The sequence below is a fragment of the Xenopus tropicalis genome, chromosome 1 (genome assembly GCF_000004195.4).
Source record: "Xenopus tropicalis strain Nigerian chromosome 1, UCB_Xtro_10.0, whole genome shotgun sequence".
Lineage (NCBI taxonomy): Eukaryota > Metazoa > Chordata > Amphibia > Anura > Pipidae > Xenopus > Xenopus tropicalis.
In genome coordinates, this window is record NC_030677.2 from 22,051,798 (window position 1) to 22,076,396 (window position 24,599).

The 24,599-nt window shown below is 41.9% G+C and overlaps 1 protein-coding gene across 18 annotated transcripts in view; it reads left to right on the forward strand.

The window, feature by feature from the left end:
* The first annotated feature begins 3,375 nt into the window (after positions 1-3,375).
* The window catches only part of add1 (adducin 1), a 48,847-nt gene continuing 27,623 nt past the window's right edge, over positions 3,376-24,599 (forward strand). For 17 of the 18 annotated variants that reach the window (XM_018091992.2, XM_018091979.2, XM_018091995.2 and 14 more), the window contains exons 1-4: positions 3,376-3,887; positions 19,347-19,560; positions 22,592-22,754; positions 23,703-23,854. In XM_018091992.2, the coding sequence (XP_017947481.1) occupies positions 19,366-19,560; positions 22,592-22,754; positions 23,703-23,854 (510 nt within the window). In that variant the 5' untranslated portion in view covers positions 3,376-3,887; positions 19,347-19,365. The remainder of the gene's footprint in view (positions 3,888-19,346; positions 19,561-22,591; positions 22,755-23,702; positions 23,855-24,599) is intronic. The other variant, NM_001005674.1, reaches the window with a different exon arrangement.

The following is a 24,599-nucleotide window of genomic DNA, read 5'->3' on the forward strand; positions in this document are numbered from 1 at the left end:
TAAATGTAATTGCTATAGAAAGCAGCAGTTGCTGAACTTCTGGTTGTTTCTTTTTAAAGGAAAAGTAACACTAACATTTTTAAGTAAAAAAATCTAAAATAATTGCCCTATCCTTCCCAGCATTTATTATTTTAAATGCTTTATTAGAAAATACCTTGTAAAACGTTGCGACGATCAACATCTCCTCCTAGCCCGACTCCTTTCTATACAGAAGGAAGGCTAGGATTGATCAGTCGATCGTCGCATAGTGGATTCTGCATCTTGTGGGTCCCCGTATTTGAAATAACTGGATTTTAACCCTTTTGTTGCCCCTTTCCCAACTTTTTTATAACCTGTGGCTGGCACCAAATTCAAAATGAGCATTTATTTTTCAGAAAACAAAAAAATCTCTCAGTTTTAACATTTAATGTGTAGTCTTTGTACTATTTGCAATTAAACATAGCTAATTTGCAAAGTATGCCTTGTCTTTTCATTTATCCCAAAAGCTCCTCTCAGACATCTAAAGGATGATTTACCATAAGTCAATTTATTTAGGAGCAGTACTGATGTGTTATATTTAAAAGAACAGTAACACCAAAAAATGAATGTGTTTTAAAGTAATAAAAATATATAATATATTAACATTTTAAAGCAGACACACCAGTTGTACCACCACAGGGTACTGCATTATATTATATATATATATATATATTATTTTTATTCACTTTCATATTTTGGTGTTACTGTTACTTTAACAAGCTGCCCTTTTAGTTTTTCAGGGGTTGTAAAGGGGTTTTGACCAACCTTGGTCAGTGCTGAAATAATCAGATCTTTCACAAGAAATACTGTAGTCAGCAAATGGTTATCACATATGATTTTGGGGTACAGTAACAAATTCTGTTACAGGTCATAGGGGCCTCTAGTTCGACCCCAGATGCTTTCCAAAGAAACAGAAATAACTCAGAGACCAGACTATTCTCATAATGAAAATTAGTTACTGTTGAAAACATTCAACAAAAAAGTAAAATAAAAAAAATAATTCCTTTCTGCTTTAGCAGTGTTTAAGCATATTTAAAGGGAAATGCCAAGTTGTTAGAGTGCCTGTGTGCCCTCTGTATTGCACTAATAATAAAGTAAAAGCAAGGGAACCAGTGCTACTACGCAGCTGCCACTCTGGCTCTATTTCTGGACATGACTGAAAGCCCCATCTATAGCACCTTCACATGAACACTTTGCTCAAAAGCCACTTCTTCAACTTTCACATCCCCCACTCCACTATTAATTAAACTTGGCGTTACGGTTACCTATAAACCTTGCTCACCGTCTAATTTCGTTGGTCCAGGTGCCTTGGCCCAGACCCCTCCCTTGGGGGGTAATCACTCTTTATCAATACAGCAAGGGGGGACCCAACAGGCACACCAAACACCAATGACCATGGTTATTAAGAAGCTTTCACAATCCTGATGCATTTCATATCTTCCGACACATAATCCTAGGTCTATATAAAATAAAGCTCCTTTTTAACCACAGCCATTGGTGTTTGGAATGTGCGTCTATTCAATAAAGTGAAGTCCCCACCTGCCCTCATTTGTCCACTGGCAACAGTGTAGAAAAAAAGTTCTTTTGTTTTTTTTTTCATGAGGCACATCTTTACTAACAAATGTGTGTTATCAGACCAGTAACTGTGAAATGCGCACATCTGACCTGGCCAGCTTCCATTACCCATGCCTGATGGACAGTATGGCCAGAACAAAGCATTTAGGCAAGCCATCCAGGATGGATTTCAAACTTGAAAACCTTACATAAAGGCAGATGCTATTGTCTTGTACATTCTTCAGACTACAGTTTCAGATATATCATTATTTTAGGGTGGTTATCCGAAGCATCCCGGCACATGGGGGACAGGGTTGCCAGATTCGAAAACCAGCCCAAAACTAGCCAAAAGCCACTTTGAAAGTAGCCCAAAAATAGCCCAATATTGGCAATGAAATTTTTAAAAAAATAAATACAAGTATATAGGAAAACATGCCTTTTTAAAGTGTATAATCACTACCAATACCCTGTGCTGTTACTGTGATGGCTGATAATTCCCTGCCCTCTGTGCCCAGTCCAGCTGGGAAGTATGTTTCTACAGAAATAGATTCAGAATGCTGCATTAACTCCATATGGGTGCGTTTACTACAACTCTCAGAAGCCCCAAGATATCCTGAATGTTATAGCTTAAGGCTAAACTGCAGAACTGCCCCCACATCACAGTAGAATGTAATAGTACAATCACATACCCTATAGAGCAGGGAGAAGGTTGTAGAACAGACAGGTTGAGCCTAAAAGAGCAAAAAGGAAAACGGAGCCTCTGTCTATACTGTCCAATTGCATGCTGGGTATTGTAGTTTTATATTAATCCTAGCTGTAGGGCCATTGTTAGATACAAACTACAGCATGCAGTGGAACACTAGGGAGAAAAAACTTTGGCTAGTTTCCAAACTACAAACCTGCCATGGCTCCAAAAAATAGCCCAAAACTGTACCTTGGCGGATTTGTACATTGGAAACCCACCAGGGCTTTAATTTACTAGCCCAATTTGGCGGGAAAAAACACCAACCTGGCAACCCTGATGGGGGAACCCATGTCAAAGGCCATACCGGGGCAACCTTTCAACCCTTGGGCCAACTCAGATTATACTGGGGTAGCCTGTGCTGTCCTGAGTGAGGGCTGCATTAATGGCTTGATGTGGTCTCAGCCCACATTTCTCAAAATCAAACTGCCCTGTTTGTTACCTACTTTTCTTTCCTATTAATAACACAGGCAGCAGATAAAAACCTTTATCATCTACCACTGCTGAGTCTGAGGGAATTCTTACCAGTTGCTCCAGTTGCAGTTGGCCATGTGTGCAAATAGGCATATCACTGATACTATTTATAATCAACATTGCCAAGTACATATAATTGTACTACAATCACAGCACCCTGAAGCACCTTAAATTGTGGGTTATTACTTGGCAGTAAGTCGAGTTCAGGGGACTTGACGCTGAAACATGTTTACAAGCATTAGTTCCCCTTTAAAGATACAGCGAATAGCATGTTCTTTAGTACTGCCCTACAGCTACATGGAACTCCCAGTCTGTACAATCGAATTTCCAGTCAGCTTCAGGTGGAGGAACGTAGGCAGAACAGTAAAGTGTTATATACGCCACTCGCCAATACAATCATTACACACACACAAACAATCGGCAGGTTCTCAGAGAAGAGACAAGTGTGCAGGGAGCATCAGTGTTTTATTGCTTTTCGTTTTACATAAAGCCATGGCTCACGCAAAAATAAATAATAAAAAGCCGAAGCTTTATCCTTCGCCTACTAATGCGCCAATTCTCTCACTGCCGAACATTCCTATTCAACCATCCCGCCTTTTCAGCATCTATCTTGCCCCGCCCACTTTCTCCTCTCTTCAATAGGAGCCAATGGAAGCCTCCCATGCTTTCAAACTCTGCGATCCCCTAGCCAATCGGCTGCTTGCTTGTTGTTTCCCCGCAAAGCCGCGCCTTTGGCTGAGGGAGTGAAGTGGGAGCGGAGAGGGCTCGCAGTGAGGGCTCGCAGGGAGGCGGCGTATGTTCCTGCGAGGAGGGAAAGGAGGCGCTGTTGGGCCGAGCTGTCAGGGCCGTAGCTGAGGGGGCGGGTGTATTTACATGAAGGCCCTGGAAGGAGTGATACGCAGAGGGTGACCCTGCGAGAGATAGCGGAGGGCTTGGAAGGAGGAGCCGGGGAGGTGTCCATGCTCATCGGGTGGGAGTCCCGGACAGTCTCACAGGAGTGGGGGCCAGAGGAGCGGACGGATTAGGGGAGCGCCTGATACACTATTTGGGCTTCACCCAACCGGAGCATCGCTGCAGCCTTGGGATTGATCCGTACGCGGTACGTGTTGCTGGGGGGCTGTATGGGCTGCTGTGGGACTGTATGGGCTGCTGGGGGACTGTATGGGCTGCTGGGGGGCTGTATGGGCTGCTGGGGGGCTGTATGGGCTGCTGGGGGCTGTATGGGCTGCTGGGGGGCTGTATGGGCTGCTGGGGGCCTGTATGGGCTGCTGGGGGGCTGTATGGGCTGCTGGGGGGCTGTATGGGCTGCTGGGGGGCTGTATGGGCTGCTGGGGGGCTGTATGGGCTGCTGGGGGACTGTATGGGCTGCTGGGGGACTGTATGGGCTGCTGGGGGGCCTGTATGGGCTGCTGGGGGGCCTGTATGGGCTGCTGGGGGGCCTGTATGGGCTGCTGGGGGGCCTGTATGGGCTGCTGGGGGGCCTGTATGGGCTGCTGGGGGGACTGTATGGGCTGCTGGGGGACTGTATGGGCTGCTGGGGGGACTGTATGGGCTGCTGGGGGGCTGTATAAAGATCAAGGGTTTGAAACAACAATGTGTTGGTCAGCGTGTATGACTTTACATATAGGGCTGCTATTCCCGGCGTCCCACCTACGGGCAACCTTGGGCCCAGGGCCGGCTATAGTGTGTGTCCCACAGCGAGCCCTTCCCCAGCTGCATAGGGGCTCCATCCCCTCGGCAGCTCCATCCCCAGCTCCAACCTGCAGCCCCATCCCCAGCTCCAACCTGCAGCCCCATCCCCAGCTCCAACCTGCAGCCCCATCCCCAGCTCCAACCTGCAGCCCCATCCCCAGCTCCAACCTGCAGCCCTTCTGCTCCAACCTGCAGCCCTTCTGCTCCAACCTGCAGCCCTTCTGCTCCAACCTGCAGCCCTTCTGCTCCAACCTGCAGCCCTTCTGCTCCAACCTGCAGCCCTTCTGCTCCAACCTGCAGCCCTTCTGCTCCAACCTGCAGCCCTTCTGCTCTTATTGCAGCTGCTATTGGGCTGCCTGTGGGCTGCTGAGAGTTGGAATGAAACAACTGCAAGTGGTGCAGCTTCGCTCTATCCTTTCCCTCCAACCCCAGCACAGTGGGCCCTTCCCTTATTGCACTGCCAGGGGCCACTCTTCTCTGACCATAGACTTGCATTGGTCATGTTGGACTACAACTCCCAGCATCCCACTGCAGGCAACCTGGGGTGCTTTACATGTTGCTTAAGCAAAACCCCCCATGCATTCCCCAACACATGAATGTTATGGGTTGTAGTTTAGCACTAACCAGATTACCAATTGTTACCATTAACCTTAATGTTGTAACAGCTGGAGGGCCACACGCCTGCCCTGCAACCTGTCGCTGTGCAGCAGCAGTAGTTCTGTGGTTCCAGAATCCCCCACCCTGCAGTAATAATGCAATAAGAATAATATATGGGCTGCTTGTGTGGGTGCGCCTGCCATTCCTGTATCTGGTTGGCATGGGCACTGCGTGACTGAGAGAGTAAACGGACGTGTGTCGCGCTGCCATTCCCATCTACTATGTTTGGAAAGCCATTTTTGACAATATGGGATAAGATATGGATAAGAGGTGCTGATTGACAGAAGCAGGGGGGTCAGAGGTGCTCAGTACTGGAATCTGTGCCTCTGCTCAGTAAGTCCTGCTGCATTTTGTATAGATATAGACTCCGGATTCAGCTAAAGGTTTGCACCAGAATTAACAGGTATGTTTTATATGCAACTACCTGCAAGCCTTCTAAGGCTGAGGGCATATGGATATGGAAGAAGCACCCCAAATAGCCCCCACTGGATGTAAAAGGCCTGTAAGAGCCAGTACTGATGCTATTCAGCCTGACGATGGTCTTGTGGGTACTGGCACGGTCAGGCGTTTTCTATTTAGGTAAATGGGAGGATGTTTTGGGGTTCCATCAACCTAAAGGCACTAACTAACAAGAACCCAATTTGTTTGCATGTGGGGCGTTACTGTAATGGAACAGGGGCATTACTCTGGAGCTTTGACTTGTGACTTTTCCCAGGGATAAATAGGCAACAGTTGCATCTGGAAATGCATGTGAAGCAGCACTTATAGGAATGCTCATGTTGGACTTGTTCTGCCATTGCTTATATGACGGCTTAAAGAACCACACATAATGTTGGTTGACCTAAATCCCGTGGTTTGGGATTAACATTTTTGAGGTTAAAATTTTGGCAGCCTTTGCGAGTTCAGGTTGGGTGCAGGTGAAATGGGAAAGTACATTCCTCCTCTGCTCCCACAGATTCCCAGTCCCAGAACCACAGGAGTGGGGAGACATGGAGTGTGGGTTAGGGTTGGGGTTGAGTTAATCTGCCCCCTATGTATCCGTAGATGCAAATTGTTGAAGAAAAGCTATGTAACCAAATGTATCTAAAGCTGGTTTACACAGAACAACTGAGTAGATATTCTGCACTATGGCTACAGGTGTCCTAGCCGAATTGATCCGGTAGGCAATTCCTCAGGGCAGTTGTTAGGATTTTTAGGAAGTGCATCCTTGTCATATACCGGGATGGTGCTTACACAGCACTAGGGATCATTAAATAACCTGCTTTGCTATTTTGTCGGATCTGCTGTCGTATGGCTGTGGCAGTATTTGATCCGCAAACACACTTATTTATGAACCCCCTTTTGGTAACGAGTGCATGAACCAGTCAGCATGTGAATATTCACTTATTATGTGGCTGTCTTTTACTTATAAAAGAGAAAGTAGAACATTAATGTAACCCCTCTGTCCGTCTACCAACCTGTAGCTTTTATAGGGGTAGCCCTCTTGCTGTTTTCTGACAGGACAGCTGTAGTGCCCTATATTGAGTATTTTGCCATCCCCAGGAAAGAGGGACTTGGGAAATACATACGCATGATTTTTAAAATCCATTAAACCATTACTGTTCTCAGTGTATTCCCTTGAGGGAGCAATGTAAAAGCATTCAGGACCAATCTATGAGGGTTGTGGCTTAGGTTAGATGCTAGGAAGTTAATAGGAAGAAGAAGAAAGCACATGAAATGTGCAAGTCAGAGGAGCAGACACAACATTTAGGGCTATAAATATTACAAGTGTTGTACAGCAACAATCAAGAAGGCAAAAATAGAAAAGAAGGAATTGCATTAATGTAAAGACCACTCCCCCCCTTCCCAAAAGATTTACTTCCATCTGGAGCTCCACACGAAACACATTGCAGTGTGAACATTCATATTATTGAGTTTCTCTTTAGATTGATGGGAGTGGATCAGATTTTTTTAAACCAGCTTTTTAATGCAGGCAATAAAAATGCCTTGTGTGCCACTGAATCTTGTGGGTTGTAGGGAGCAGACTCTAGCTCCCCATGTATCATTAGCTTTAGGTCAGGGGCAAACTGCTCTTTCTCTGCTGCTACAAAAATGCCAGAGGAGAAAAGACTGATCTGCTCCATGTGTGTATAGTGACAGCAATGAACACCATCCATCTGGAGGCGGATTTCAACCGGAAAATGCAAACACGAGCGTTTTCCCACTAAAATCCTCCCTGTTTTTCACCTGTAGAGAAAACGTATGGTAAATATTTCAGAAGAGTTGATCTGAATGAGCCTCTGGGGCCTGAAGGGATACAAGCCTCATAAATAACAGCCTGGCTTAAACTGACATAAGCTCTGTGACTCCTGCTTGTATGCCACTAATTGATTGGTGGAAGGCTGATGATCTTTCTTGATCCAAGGGTGGTCCATTTGCATTTTTTTTTTGTAGTATTTTCATCTGAGAAAAGTATAGGATTTACTTGGACAAATGTTTAACTTTAATGTACATATTTTTCAGCCTCAACTTCTATGCAGGTTTTTGATAAAGCCTATGATTAAGGGCTCAAAACATGTCAGGCAATTGTGATGCCAACAGGAGCTTTATACACTTTAATGATAGAGAATAAAGGACTTGTATTTTAAATAATACGGTAAAACATAGTTTTCTAGATTCTTTTTCTAGACCCCATGGGGGTCTAAATTTTTGCTATTTGTATTCATTTTTCCTCCATGATGGCAAATACCAGTGGTACCTGTCACTAGGGAATGGCACTGACCTCAGCCACACCCTGTAACCTGCACTTATATACCCCGTGCATCACAAAAATAAGGGGGTTTAATGATTTGGTGAGGCCAGAGTAGCAGTTGGCAGTGTCAGTAGTTTATTGGCTAGTTATTTTATCTCCTTACCACTTAGTCTTTAAACCTAGGGTATGGTATGAGAAATGTATGCTTTACTAGGCGTGATTGAGAAAACAAGTGATAATATTGTATAAGATGTAGAAACATTAAATAGTCTCACAGAGGCCATAAATCTAAATGTACTGAGGGGACTTGGTAGGATGTGACTTGTTTACAAGTTGCTATTCTGGTAATGAAACTATAGTCCTTTTTCCTTGTATTAATAGCAGCTATTCTGTTGCCATAAATATACATTGTTCCTGGGGCGTAATTGTAATTGGGTAAAACCACCCGCATTCCTTAGAGCATGTTCTAATCCTGTTTTTTGTGTGCATGGAAATGTGATAACTCACTGGAAGTGTGCAAATACCGGCATTAATGCTTTTGTGCTAAATGCTGGACCGCTTGCAAATTATTGCACAATCCTGTATTTATTTTCCTCTTGTCATGATGTGCATAGCTTGCCTGCTTGTTTTTTTGTAATACTTAATTAAATAGGTTTTATGGTATCTTTTTTTTCATAGATTATATATATATATATATATATATATATATATATATATATATATATATATATAATATTGCAAACCTATTTCAGCTGATTAAAAGAAGTGGAGAAAAGGTGGTATTCCATTTATTTTTTACAAAATTAGGTTACAAGTATATATCTGTTGCAGTAGGACTTGTTCCACCAGTTGCTGGAGCTGGCCAGATACTTCCTTAGATCTTCAGCAGAACAGCACTAAAGGCTGAATTGTGCCAAAGGCAAGACCTTTATATAAAGTTCAAGCCAAGCATCTTCCTGGTGGGACTTTCTGTGTTTGATCTGAAATAAAATGATGCAACTTGTTTATGTTATCACTTGTCAGTCTCTGTAACAACACGTTTACAAATCCCTAATATATTCACAGTCATATAATATATGGTTGTACAACAGGAGGATGATAAGCACAAGCTGTGGGGTAGGGCAGTATCAGGAGTCGGGAAAGTGAGAGATAGAGCTTTGCTTTTATCTGGGTTAATGGCTTATAGTGTAACGTGAGTGAATAAGATAAATGAGGGTATGTTCTGTACAGAAATATGTTTTAAGCTAGGCCTACACATACTGATTTGCAGTGTGTGTATAGTTGCCCAGTCATGGTGACCAATAATTATGTTCTATGAATATCAGTTGGTTTGTCGATTTGGGCACTTCTGAAAATCTTATCTGCCGATGCACCATATCTGGCAGTGTATAGTGCAGATAAGGAAATGAACAGAAGCCGCAGAGCCTCTCCACTTACTGCTTTTCTGATCATGCCCAAACTAGCAGTGGAAAGGCTGCCACCTTATCTATGGCCTCTCCTACAATGTCTATCAGTCTGTTCGGCCCACTTTGTTAGAAAACGTGTGATTGGCCCATGTGCCTTACCGCTAGCGCCACATGCACCCCACAGGCCAAGTAGCCACCCCTAAGCTTGAAAAGTGTGATTGTTGTGGCTGCACCCAGAACCATTGAGTCTGCCTGGGTGCAGCCACACTTAGAGCAGTTTTGTGCCGAATCCCGCTTAGTGTGGCTGCACCCGGGTCGACACATTGGCTCCCAGTGCAGCCTCAACAATCGGATTTTTCAAGTGTAGGGGCGAATTCTTGCCCTGCATTTATCCGCAGGCTGAGAATCTGCCCCGTGGGGCACTAGCCTAAGATTAAAGGCTAAAAGATTAGTGTGTGGTGATGGAACATGGAAGGAAATTCCAGAGAAGAGGTGCTAACCATGCACAGTCTTCCTTGCATGCATATGAAGAGTTAATGAGCGAGGTGTTGGATAATTAGAAGTTTGAAATGAATGGTTTGGCGAACCAGGGTCAGATGTAGGATGGGGCAGTCTTTTTAGTTGCTTTTAAAGCCAGGATCAGTTATTTACATTTTATTCTGAATAGTGGTGAAAGCCAGTGTAGGGATTGGCGACTGGGTGATGTGGTAGAGTAAGAGCGGTTGGTGAGATGTATGTCCATTATCCAGAATGATTGGGGCCTGAGGTTTGCTGGATAAGGGATCTCTTCCTAATTGGGATCTCCATACTTTAAGTCTGCTAAATATAATTTAAACTAGGGATACACCGAATCCACTTTTTTTTTTTCAGCCAAACCCCAAATCCTTTGTAAAAGATTCAGCTGAATACTGAACGAATCCTAATTTGCTTATATAAATTAGGATATGGAAGGTTTAAAGAGTGCCACGCCCTTAAAAAAAAATTCTACTTCTGTGTTTGTGACATAAAGTCACATGATTTTAAGGATTCAGTTTGGCCAGGAGCATGGATTCGGCTAAAGGCTGAATCCCAAACCAGAATAAACCTTAGTTTAAAAACCCAGTTGGCTTGCTTTGCCTCCAATAAGGATTAATTATAATGTAGATGGGATTTAATACAAGGCACTGTTTTGTTATTACAAAGAACGAAGGAATTATTTTTAAAAACGTAAAATATATGATCAATATAGAGTCTATGGGAGATGAAGCTTTCTGGATAACAGGTTTCCAGATAGCAGATTCCCTACCAAAGCAGCACTATTTTATCTCAAATCCAAGTAACTCCCTCAGACTTCTAGGAAGGACTAAAGGGCTAAAAGGAAACAAAACTACAAACTACAGCCTCAGAATTTTCATTTACAGTGTATTAAATGTTTCTCTTTGTGTCCCTTGTTAGCCATTAACATTTCATGAGAGCTTTAACATTCTTCTGTATAAATATTTCCCTTTGCTTGAAGTGGTCACACTGGGTGTAGTAGTTTCAGTGAATATGGCGTAGTGCTAGTAAAAATACCGGAATGTGCGTGTTTGTGTTATCTCTGCGAGTATGATCCATGTACTATCTATTGTGCTCCATATTCTTTCCATTGTTGCCTCTCTGTCCATTTATCAGTATGGAAAGCCTGCTGGAGGGGAAACAAGAATTTGGAAAACAAAAGTGATCATGTCAAGGGAGGATGTGAACTACAGCATTTAGGGAGCTTCCTTCCTTCCTTGTTGTTAGCACGTAAACAGTGCTTTTGCTCTGATACATGTATCCTCACTGGGTGGAAAATCTTTCTGATTTATTGATGTGTTCCATCCCCACTTCTCTACATTGCTGTCACAGAGGTGTTTTGTTAGCAGTGACCTGAAACTGCTTGATTTAAGATAATTTATATAATATATAATTAAAATTTGGCTACTTAGGGATAACATGATAGATGCAAGTTTTGTTACGTGCGAGTACAGTGTCGATGTCAATCAGGTCACCTTAAAAATAAAGGGAAAATTTGGCACAAATTTATTGAAGGTAGTGTGGTAGAAAATGTTAAATAAAATCAAAGCACGATGATTGCAGTTTTGTTTTATGTTTGAAATTAGGATTGTGCATCTGCAGACCGATTCGGCAGTTTATCTGCCCGTGTATGGGCACGAACGACAGGCTTGCCCAGACATCTGGCCTGAAATCGGGCAGGTTTGATTTTTCCCTCAGAGTGGTCCCTGAACCGATGGTGCCAAACCCGCCTCTGTAATTCGAATGTTTGGCCCCAGGGCCAAGCGACCGAATTTGCCAATATTGCCCACCCGTAGATGATCTGCTCCCTTGGCGACCTCGCCAAACGAGCAGATCTTACAGTGCATGCCTCAGCTCTTCCATGCTGATTTTTATACTGTTAATTAAATTATTATGGTGGCTATTATGATTTATTTGTACCCAAATGAATGAATGAGGAATAAGCAGGGCATTTAAAATAAGGACCAACTGCAAATTATGTAGAGTGCCATGGGCTACGTTATACTAAACGTCCCTTTAAGAATGCTTTTTACCTACCTAATTTAATAAAATCCTGCTTTTGTTGCCATGGCAATTTATACTAAAATGTTTTATCAAGTACACTATTTTCCCCTCTTGACTAAAGAGTTTGCTAGTACCTTAAGGTTGGGTACTTTTTCTACCCTTTGTCTTGGAAGTTGGTGACAGTGATTTTATCTTTGAGCCAAAAAAAAAAATCTCACAAGAGCATCTTCTGGTTAAAAAGTACTGTCAGAAAATGAGAGAATGCTTTGGGCATTGGTCTCCACTGTGCAAAATACAACTGGAGAAAACGCCCTGTGTGCATCATCAGCCCAAGATCATACAGAGCGCCTGCATTTTCCCCGTTGATCTTAAACTCTTGACGGGTGTGGGAAGGGTTTGTGTTGGAAGATTTCTATCTGCCGGGCTAATTATACTGCTACTTGTAATGCAAGGAATTTGGGCTGATACTTATCTAGTTAAGACTCCTACATCTGTTGGGTTGCATTAGTCTTTAGGCAGGCCATCTGTACTCTTGAGTTGTCATGTCTGCGTTGAAATAAGTCTACAAATTTAACAAGATAATGGCAGCGAATACCTTATAAACATTATGATAAATGCCCATTTAATTGCTTCTTCAAATTTTCTGTTAAATGAATACACTAACAGTTACCCTAATGAGTTTTGTCTTCACCGTGAAGTTCAGACTTTTCTAGGGATGCACCAAATCCACTTTTTTTGGATTCAGCTGAACTCCAAAGCCTTCGTGAGAGATTTGGCAGAATACCGAACTGAATTCGAACCCTAATTTGACTTGTAAGGATTCTGATTTGGTTCGGCCAGGAGCATGGATGAGGCCGAATCTATATTCTGCTGAAAAAGGCCGAACCTTGGCTGAATCCTGGATTCAGTAAATCCCTGGACTGCTTCATCTCTTAAGGTCCCCATACACTTTAAGATCCGCTCGCTTGGCGATGTCGCGAAGCGAGCGGATCTTCTCCCGATATCCCCCACTTACGGGTGGGCGATATTGGGAGAATCCAGGCTAATTCAATCGTTAGGCCCTGTGGCCAAACAATCAAATTGTAACGACGGGTATAGGCAAAGTCGGCCCGACTAGATTTTTTAACCTGCCCGATCATTATCTGGCTGATTTCAGGGCAGATATTGGTCGGGCAGGCCCGTCGGTAGTCCCCATACACGGGCCGATTAGCTGCCGAATCGGTCTAAGGGACTGATATCGGCAGCTAGAATCGGCCCGTGTATGGGGACCTTTACCCTTCGCTTGCTTTAGTTTTCATATGACAAATTGGATAGGTTGAACTAGGGTGACTAGATTAGTTATGTGCGGGTATATTTGCCGACCGGCACCTTCTCCACCCGCACCCGACCCTGCCCACTGCTTTGCGTCTATTTATCAATGAAATCAGGCATGCACTTATAAATAGACGCTGCCAGACTCGGAAGTAGGGCTCAGTTAGGTTGCGGGGAAGGAGGCAGAAGGGCTCGACCTGCTTTTGATGTTGCGTTGCCGGCCTGCACATCTCTAGACAAGATCACTTGGAAATTCAGGGGCATATCTAATAAATACACGTTGCAGGGCATTAATGATTGTATTAACTTAAGTGGTTATCAGTTCAGCCCTGCTACCTGGGTTTTCTAGATGTGTTGCTACATTTTCAAGTGATCTGGTCACGCTAAGTTGAACTGCATTGTGTAAAGTAGGACGCAGCTGGAGGTCTTTTCCATGAACAAGTGATACATCCGTGCTGAGGCTTCAGAGCTTTGACCTTCACCCCCTTAGATGGGATTCAAGTTTAAGGTGATCTCACCCATCAAATTCTCACATGTATGGCCCTGCAAGGAAAAAGTCCCTTTATTGCAAAGCTTGTTTGGGTTTCATTATTTTACATTTATATGGATTTGTTGCTATGGGAAGAGGGTTGAAATGTTGTAACTTCTAGTTGGAACGATCAGTTCCTTTAATTTGAGCTTCACGAGCAACGAATAGTTGGACCACTTGTAGTTCTCTTGAAGGTTCATTGTTTCCTATGGGGCTAACTAAAGTACAGGGAATCCAGATGTTTGGGATCATCACTAACCGTTATTCATAACACACTAGCAAGTTATGCAACCCTTTGCAATAGTATTGAAACAACAAATGGATTACAACTAATTACAAATAAGGGCCAGATAGTCAAATAGGAGGATCGCGTGTAATCATTTCTCTGGGAAAAAAACATTGTTTTGTCCTCTATACAAAACCAAATTGCATCATGTATCGTGAGCAATTAAAGAGAAAAAAAAAACAAGTAAATTGTGAAATAAAATGAATTTATAGCCTTAAATTATTTTCTAAACAATTTTTTTTTTTATGCCACATTTTCACATTTTGTTGCTAAAAGTAAAGTAGTCTTTGAAGGAACGATTGCATGCCACTGAGGTTTCTAGCTTTTCTGGGGTTGAACAGTTAAATAATTTACTGTGTCTGCTAATGCAGCATTGAAGTGGAAATATTGTCTAGTTTCAATGACCGCTTGTAGAGGGTACGAGTAGAAATTGTCACTTGGCCAGCAGTTTTCTAACAATGAATCTTTTCAAATGCTTTGTTTCCATTCTATGTGGTGCCTTTTTCCATTGGCTGTATGGTTCTCGGCAGGTCTTGGCTACGTCGTTCACAGTAGATTTATTTAGTTATTGTGTCCTTTTTATAGTACTTCCAATTCCTGTTACATAATAGGATAATGCGAGCCATTCACCCCCCCATATACTCATTCTATGTCCTGAGCTATGAGTTGCATACTGAAACCCATGGAAAGATGACTAAAGTGTATTATTGTATTGTATTTGTAGGTCTGCAGACACTGTAATGGGTTGGTTATCTGCTTACTGGTGTGGCTTTGTGCCAGCTGTGACAACACATTCCGCCCAGTCTTTTTACTTTATATCCCATATATCTGTACTCGGATGGCTTCTTTTTTTTTTTTCTTATACCTCTGATTTTAAAGCCATACCATCTGTTGTAAGTGAGTTTACTGTCACCAGCAGGGGGATATAGGCTATACATGGGCTATTATTACCTTCCAAACCAGTTTAGTAGTTAATTGACCCGTGTACGAGCCCATACCATTGGTCTGCCTGACTGATATCTGGCTGGGGATCTGGCAGGTTTAGAAATCCCATTGGGTTTGGACAGCATTAGCCTTGTAGATTCTCTCTAACTGTGCGCTGGTGAATTTTAGAGATGTCCAGATTAGGAGTGTTGAGTTGGGTGAGAAGTGTGGTTTTGTGGTTGAGTAAGAGGCTGCTGATGGATAAAGAGCTAGGGAGAGCAATGAATAATAATTAATAGAAATTAACATGGATTTGGGGAAGAATATGGCCTGCTGAAGGATTAAGCATTTATGTAGTTATAGGGATGTTAATGACATACATAGACATTTTTGCATTGCATTTCTCTATAATAAATGGAATCACCGGTTTGTTTAAAAGACATGACATTAGTTGTGTCCTAATGTTTAGCTGATAATTGCACCAATGGTTCCCATTCCATTTTCACAGGCAGTTCATTGACTGTAACAGTTTGCCTGCATTTGTCCCTAAAGGTGACCATACACGGTGCAATCCGCTCATTTAGCGAGGGGCATAGAGTGGATTGTTTTCCAATATGGCCACCTACGGGGTGCGATATTGGGCTAATTGGATGGTTTGGCCCTAGGGCCAAATGATCGTTTTTAAATGGCAGGTATAGGGCTGATGTTGTCCCCGATCCAATGGGAAAATCAAACCTGCCCAATAGAGATCTAGCCAGTTTTAGGCCAGATATCGGTCAGGTAGGTCTGTTAGTGGTGCCCAAATTAATTTTCCTGAGAAAAGATTGTATGTCATATGCTGTGCATATCTCTATGTATGACTTTACCCTAAAGGGTTCATGCACATGTGTTTGTAACGGCAACCTCTTGCTTGAGCCCATTAGCACCAAGAAATGGATGGGTCAGTGCAAAGTGTGGCTTGCGTTTAAGGGTTGGCCATATAAGATGACTATAGCCTTGTTCTCCCATGCATTGTGTCTGAGCCTGATCCTGGTCAATCAGGCCAAATTCTTTTGTCTGACAAGTAGGATCCATAGTCACACTCATCATCTGCAATATGTTGGTTAGACTGCTAAGGGGAGGAATGCTGCTGAGTAGAAGAAGGTCCTCTTTTGATATAAATATGGTTTGTCCTTTACTGATCAGACAATTGTGAAATGTGTGTGCACAAATGATATTAATACTAAATGGAAGTCTATTTCAAGTGTGTAGAAGGCACTGGTGAAACAAGTGAATGTTTAAAGACTAGCAAGAGATTGATTATAGGTCTCTAGAACTAATGGAACTAAGGATTTGGTAAAAGTTGTTATAGTCTCTAAACCAACTGGTGGCAAATAAATGGTGCAAGCTGTTGGAAAGAGTTGACAAATGTGTTAGCCCAGCGTTTTTCAACCACTGTTCCGCGGCACACTAGTGTGCCGCGAGATGTTGCCTGGTGTGCCGTAGGCAGGGCACCAATGTACTAGGGGGGCACTGCTCTTGGCACCAATGTACTAGGGGGGCACTGCTGCTGGGCACCAATGTACTAGGGGGGCACTGCTCTTGGCACCAATGTACTAGGGGGCACTGCTGCTGGGCACCAATGTACTAGGGGGGCACTGCTGCTGGGCACAGAGTTACATTTTTTAACATTTTCTAATGGTGGTGTGCCTCGTGATTTTTTTCATGAAACAAGTGTGCCTTGGCCCAAAAAAGGTTGAAAAACACTGTGTTAGCCATCCGTTGCTCTGGAAATCCAGGGACATGCACTTCTACCTGGTGATCTGAGCATCTGCCCCATGCACTTACCTGTCTGTTTTATAAAACTGTGCTCGTATTTGTCCGTTTCTTAAATTCAATGATTGTTAGAGTAGTAAGTGTATTCTGTGGCAGCCAGAAAGCGTGGATTTCAAGTGAATCCGATCAGACCATCACTCTCTGTAGTAAAGCTGGCATGCAGTACTTGTCATTCAGCGCTGCTGCTTTCAATGACACATTCCATTTATCCACTTATTAAAGGTAAAGGCCAGTAATAAGAAATGTGCTATTCAGGTTGTGATACTTCAAGACCGTTGGGTGACTCTTTGAAGAAGTCTTCTTATGCATCTGTGTGGGGGAAAACATACAGCAGTGTTATGTGACTCCCCAGTACAACCAGCCTAATCCTTTCTTTATCATGATTCCACTCCACTAAGCTAAGTAGTCACAGCTTGTTTGCCCAGCCTGTGAGGATCTGCAAGATAACCTTCCCATGCTTCATAGTTCTATCGCAAAGATGAGCGCTCCTAATTCCTGTTTACTCATCCAAAAAGTATATGCTTCCACCTGAGTTGTTAGGCAGTAAAGCTGCCTGTATTGAATCTTTTGCCCAATATTTGCCCATTTATGAGAGAGAGAGATTCCTCTTTTTCAATATATGTCCCTGTAGTTAAATCAGCTCTGCAGTTTGATTAAGACGTGCAGGGAGAGGCTCCGTAAGAAGAAATGTTTGGGGTCATTTTTGCCGCACCCATCCTTCTAACACTCGGCACAATTGTTTGTTTTATTTTATATCGTTTAAGCTTTTTATGTGGAGCAGAAAAGATTGTGACAAGTGATAGTTTACCTTTTATTATCATTTTATAGTTCACAATGTTCATTCCTTTTCATGGGCATAGTTTTCTCTTGCATTTAACAGTTTAGTAGCATGTAGCACTAAGTAACAACTTCATTCCGTTTACATAGGACTGCACCCATATACTGTAATGAGGTGTGAGTTGTTTTGCTAAGAGCAAGGATTTTTATGTGATCCAGCTCATGTAAACATATTTATAAAGCTCTTATTTGCTTCTTACCCCTCTAGTAATGTCTTCCATTACAGATAAATATGTGGGATTGTGCAATATGCTCCGTAGCATACATTTGTACGGCTGCTATGTAGATAGAGTAACGAGCACATTACCAGGAAATTAAGCTGGCCACACACTACAAGATCCACTCGTTTGGCAAGGTCACCAAACGAGTTCTTTCTCTCTGATATGGTCACGTTCGGACCAAACGATCACATTACAAGGGAATACAAGCTGCCGGAGCGAGGGCCGCATCAACAAGCCAATGCTGTCCACAATTCAGTGAGAGAATCAAACCTTTCTGATAGAAATCTGGCTAATTGTCAGCTCGTTATTGGTCAGGTAAGCCCCATCGAGGGCCTCATAAATGGGTAGATAAGCTGCCGAATCATTCTGAAGGACCCGAATCGGCAGCTTAAGAAAAACTATACCCCCAGAATGAATACCTAACCAACAGATAACTTTATATTATTTTAAGGGCTCTGGCACACGGGGAGATTAGTCGCCCGCTACAAATCTCCCTGTTCGCGGGCGACTAATCTCCCCGAGTTGTCATCATTTGCCATCCCACCGGCGAAAATGTAAGTTGCCGGTGGGATGGCACACACGGCGGCGCGATTTAGGCAAATCGCTGAAAATGCCTCGCGAGGCAACTTCGGCGATTTGCCGAAATCGCCTGCGCAGCGTGTACCATCCCACGGGTGACTTACATGTTCGCCGGTGGGATGGTAGTTCGGGGAGATTAGTCGCCCGTGACAAGGGAGATTTGTCGTGGGTGACTAATCTCCCCGTGTGCCAGAGCCAAAACTGGAGTGTATATATCAGCAAATATTGCCTCCGTTCCCTTGATCCACCATTTTAGTGATGGGCTGTGTGCTCCCTCAGAGATCAGCTGACAGGAAATAATGCAGCTCTAACTGTAACAGGAAGTAGTGTGGGAGCAAAAGACAGAACTCTGTCCATTCATTGGCTGATGGGGCCTAGCATGTATGTGTGCCCTTGGTTTGTTTGCACTGTGAATCTTATGATCCCAGGAGGCGGCCCTTAATTCTTAAAATGGCAGTTTTCTATTTAGGATTACCTAATGGCACATACTACTAAAGTATATTTTTATGAAAATGGTTTATTTAGATGAAGCAGGGTTTTACATATGAGCTGTTTATGCAATATATTTTTTTATAGAGACCTACTGGGTATAATTTTCCTGTGTATGTCCACCTTTACTCCTTTAGTGAAACTACTCTACTGACACAGTATTTCTAGCATGTCTATGGGTAATTCATATACACTAGAAAACATACGCTCCACAGCATCCGCCCGTCTGCAGGTGCAGCTTTTGGCCCCATTTCTAAATTTAACATATGGAAACAGTGAAGGTACACAACACAGTAACTGTATATGTGAGAAGGTTGAAAATGATTTGGGCAATGCAAGGTGTTGACAACATTTACAGCCTAGGAACGGAAGAAGGAACTTCTGTAAGAAAGGAACTAATGTAACTTTATCTCATACATTTCTGCATTTTGAAACCCTTGCTGATAGGGTGTTTGTATTACTCTCTTACTTTGTACATTATTTGACTCTTCATGTGTTCCACTGTATTATTTACTTATTTATATTCTCCCTTCTATTCCATAGGGCAGGTTAGCATCCTGCTATGAATGGTGATTCAAATGCAGGGGTGGTGACCACACCACCCCCAACCAATCCCCCTCACAAGGAGAAATACTTCGACAGAGTCGATGAAAACAACCCGGAGTATTTGCGAGAGAGGAACATGGCTCCAGACCTTCGCCAAGACTTCAACATGATGGAGCAAAAGAAAAGGGTCTCCATGATACTGCAAAGCCCTGTAAGTGCTTGTGGCTTTTATATTGATATTCAGTGCTGCTGAGTAGTTTTCTCTGCACTGGAAAATGTAGCATAATGCGCATCTGTGTACAGTGGCTCATCCCATTGACTTTTTGTAACAGTCTGGAACCACATGACAAGCATTGAATGTCACGGGAGACACTGATCTAATCAAAGCTCTCTCTTTGGATCTAGCAGCAAAGATAGAAAGAGCTGTTTACTTGCAGGATCAGTTATAACAACACGTTGTATAAGTGGCTTAAGAATGTAACATGGATCATTAGTTCCGTGGTCCTCTGACTGAATTAGAACCACAAGTTCTCGGTCTTTTTTTAACTATGGACGAACAGACATGATCTACCTCGAAGTCACAGAAAGCTTTGTTAGTTTCAGCATGAATACCCTGCCAGTTTCAGGTCTGCATATGAAAATGAGAATAAAATATGCAATTCTTTTTCCTTTTCTTTAATAATTTCAATGTGTTTTTTTTCACCTTCCTTTATTTAACAGTGTAACATGGTATATGATGTTGGTCTGTTAATATTTCACTTACAGAAGGTACCAGTTTGGCTTTGGCTAGCTACTGTTCACCTTAATTTGGTGCTCAAGCATTCCTCAGGCTGCGTCTGTGTCCATTCAGCAGGGTAATTGCTTGGAACAAGCTCATGCTGGAAATAAAAAAAAGCTTCAGGCTGTACTTTAATACAGCATTAATCTAACCTGAATTTGTGAGTAGCATGTTAAGCTGAACAACTGATACAGCAGCAGCTTACTTATTAGAAAGAAATCAGCCCCCCCCCACAGTTTTGTTTAATGCTGCCTTTCCAGAAATGTTATACTTTATAGGTGGTTTGTGTCTCAGATTTCTTTTTTTTTTTTTCTCTTTTCTCAAATTCTTGGTTAGTTTCTAAAATGATATTCACCTTCCTGTGTTTAATTCTACCATCAGGGGTAGACTTTTTATTCTTTTCAGCAGGGGCTCCCAGGTCCTTCTATTCTGAGATAGGCATGGTTACCTGTCAGGATCCTGGTGCCATTTATAATGGGACTAAAGAGAAAGAATCCGCATTATGCTTATTTAGTTAAGAGTATAGGCAGTGTGCACCTCAATTTATATAACAAAATTATAGACATTGAAGGAATATGATCCCAAAAGAATCCAGCTAGTAATGCACCTCCCCACCAAAAATGCTGCCTCAGATCAGGATGATAAAACTTAATGTAAAAACTTTATTCCTAAAAACACTACCTAGGTATACATCACTTTTACAGTACTTGTAGCAATATGATCCGCAGACATTATCAATGACTGGATATTTTAGCTGCGGCTAGATTAAATTAAAATTAAAATCACAGTACTTTAGTGACACCCACGTGCTATAACAGCCCAGCTGTGTTATACTGCACACCGCTCTAGTGCTTATACCTCAGGGACAGCTGTACAGTAGACAGAAAATGTCACCAGATTGCTAATATAAAGCTGCCATTGATTACCCATATCAACCAGAACCCCACAGGCTTACGGAGGAAGAGAGGGGAGCCTGTTAGACTATGGTCTGCTCAGTTGCACCCCAGTGTGCTTACAACCCTCCTGTCCCCTAGCTGTCTGCAATTATGTTTCTTATTATATTCGTATAATAATAGTATCATACACCTCTACAATAAAATGTGCCTTTATAATAGTTGCTTTTTTAGTGCTTCAATAAAAACCCCTAAAACATAATAGCACCATACAGTCATTCCACTTATCACTGACTGCTTTCCCAGGCTGTTGAGTAGAGCCAGCAGCACTTTGCACTGTATGGTGCCAGCCAATCAGCAACAAGGCTGATCTGACAGGGTACTGTAGCCTAGTCTATCGATGCCTGTGATTGGGAGATATTGTCCCTTTTAAATGTTGCAAACTAGCAGTTTTTGGATAAAGCTCCAAAGTTGTGCTGTACTTCTGTCTTTATTCTTAGTGCCGAAAAGTTCCTCTCTTAATTGGCAGTGTTGCTTCCATGTCAACTGTTCCATCTGTTTTTTGCACTGGCTGTTGGCAGCATCCTGCTACTAAGGACCAGTAATAGCCTTGTGTCATTGGGGATATAGCAGGGTTGCCTCCCCATTGCTGCACAAAGATGCCAACAGACTCTGAAGTGATTATGTATAATGTAATGAGGAAGGAAAAAGCTCTAATGGTAGTCTTCTGTTGCTTCTCTCACAAACGTCTTGTCCTTTTCTGACTCTTTCCAGCAAGGAGCTGACCACAGCAACCAAAAAAAATGAATTGACTGTGAGAGATTAGTAGAGATTCTTTCAAACTTTTTCCTGATTGTTATTGTTAAGCCCTAGCAACCAAATAATAGTTGAAATTCCAATTCTGACAGAAAAAAGAATGTAAATATTTCAAAAATCACAAACTGTACAACATTACATATTGTCTTAGAATATTGCTGTCTTGTCACTTTAATACCTTAAAAAGGTTGTTCACCTTCAAATTAACTTTCATTATGGCATAGACATATATTCTGAGACAATTTGCATTTGGTTTTCATTTTTTATTTTTTGTAGTTTTTTAGTTATTCAGCTTTCTTTTCAGCAGCTCTCCAGTTTGGAGAGCTAGCTGGTTGCTAGGGTGTTGTTTACCTTAGCAACCAAGCAGTGGTTTGAATGAGAGACAGGAATATGAATAGGAAGGGATATGAATATAAAGATAAGGAATAAAAAGTAACAATAATGATAAAATTGTATGGTTTTTTTTGACTGCCGGGGTCAGTGACTCCCATTTGAAAGCTGGAACGATGTACAGGAGGAAGGCAAATAATTAAAAAACAAAAAATAAATAATGAAGACCAGTTGTAAAGTTGCTAGGAATAGGACATTCTATAACATACTAAAAGTTAACTTAAAGGTAAACCACCTCTTAAAAATACATACCCATGTTTTCTTCTTTGACTGTTAGATGTGATGGCTTCTACTTTCTGCAAATGTAAAAATGCTAAATTGAATAAAAGGGAAAACTTTATTAAACCCATCTATTTTTCTTATAGGCATTTTGTGATGAACTTGAATCTTTGATCCAGGACCAACTTAAGAAAGGCAAAAATCCTACAGGTTTATTAGCACTGCAGCAGATTGCAGATTTTATGACCACAGGCGTACCAAATGTTTACCCGTCAGCTCCTCAAGGTGGAATGGCAGCTCTAAACCTGAGTAAGTAGTAAATGGAACTTTAATAGTGTGGCTATGTGTGAAAATAAATGGTACCAGCCTTTTCTTGTGTAATCTGTAGATGACAGTGGCAGCAGGCTGATGGCAGTTTAAGACAGAATACCAAAAGGGGCAGTATAGAACTATATATAGCTCATTACGCTGACCATACATGCCCAAATTTGATCAGGCAGTTAACTGATTTGACTATACAGCCTGACCATTTGGCAAGTAAGGCAAGTTGTGGATTGTTTTGACAGATAATCCTACAATCCTAGAGGATTGAGGATGATCTGTCCTGAAAGAATATTTTAATTAACTGTCCGAAAGTATGTGAAGGAGGAGCAGCTCTTTTCCTGGTGTTTCAGTCGCTAAGGCAGTCCGGTATTATCACTATTAGCACTGTGTGCCATCCTTAATTTAGGAAATAAACTGGATAAAGGCAATAAACCGCTCCCATGAACCTTTAAAAAGTTTGTTCTGTGTTTTGTTTGGTTGAATTATGTGTTAATGACACCAGCTTGCAGATTAAAACTGTATTGCTGTGCTAATGCAATATTGTGCTCTTGTTAATCACCAGAATGTAAAAAAAGTCGAACATTTTAAGGAACAACTGCCATATAATATAGTTATATATTAACTGTGTATTGGAAGCCTTAGGATGGAAAGTGTAAGATAACATTCTTTGTTTTGAACCTTATTTAGCTGCTAATGTTGGGCATAGTAGAAATATAAGTCACAAGGAAAATGCTTCTTGGTTAGTAAGCAGTTTGCCTAAGAGTAGGTTAAATCCCCCAGCAGTATGTTGCTTTTTTATAAATAAATCAATATAACTTAGTACTCTTATCTGTATTACTGTATTTGTTTGCACAGACACAGAATATTGTGGGCAGGAGAGATAATGCATATAATGCCGTAACACATTAACTCTTTGTTTTCTTCTTTTCTAAGGCCTTGGTATGGTAACACCGGTGAATGACCTTAGGGGTTCAGATTCTATTGCGTACGAAAAGGGAGAGAAACTTCTGCGCTGTAAACTTGCAGCATTTCATAGATTAGCAGATTTGTTTGGATGGTCACAGCTAATCTACAATCATATTACGGTGAGTATTCAGTTAATGTTATTTAGCAGACTTAAGGTACAAATGTATCAGAAAGATAGTACTGGGTGATGAAATTTGTCGAATGAGTCATGATGAGTTACAGAACTGTCTGCAGGACAGGGGATATCCAGTGTCTTTACTGGAAAAATTAAGATAAAGTACTTAGAATCTACTTTCTTAGCATATCCAATAATACCAACAAATTGTGCTTTGTTACTAATTATAACAGGGCGACTCCTATTCTTGTTAGTGGAAAGCCTTTTAGGAGCGGTTTGGTGCCCACTATAGCAGAGATCTATCGCGGGCGACTCAACCGCTTACCCTAACGGGTTTCAAATTTATTTTTTCGGAAATCATGTATGATATGGGATAAATTGGTTAAGGTTGTTGTACCTCTATTATGGTACATAATTTAAAATGACTGTAAGAAGGATATTTTCATGTATTGTATATGCAAAAAAAAAAAAAAAAAGGAAAGGGTCCTGTTCTGTAAAAAATCATAACCGTAAATCCTGTGGCATCACTAAAGGTACTGCTGGGTGCTTGATTGCTGGGCTCATTCTTAACTCATGGCAAAAGCTCTCATGCTTGATAATTGCCCCAGTGCATTAATAGAGGAGAAAGGTGCAAATGTATTTTCTCATTTCTTCCATACAGGGATTTTCTTTCCATCCTCAATAAACCTGTTTCAATTCATAGTACAGTACAGCAGCCTAGTTAGTTGCCTAGCCGCTATTTTAAAGGA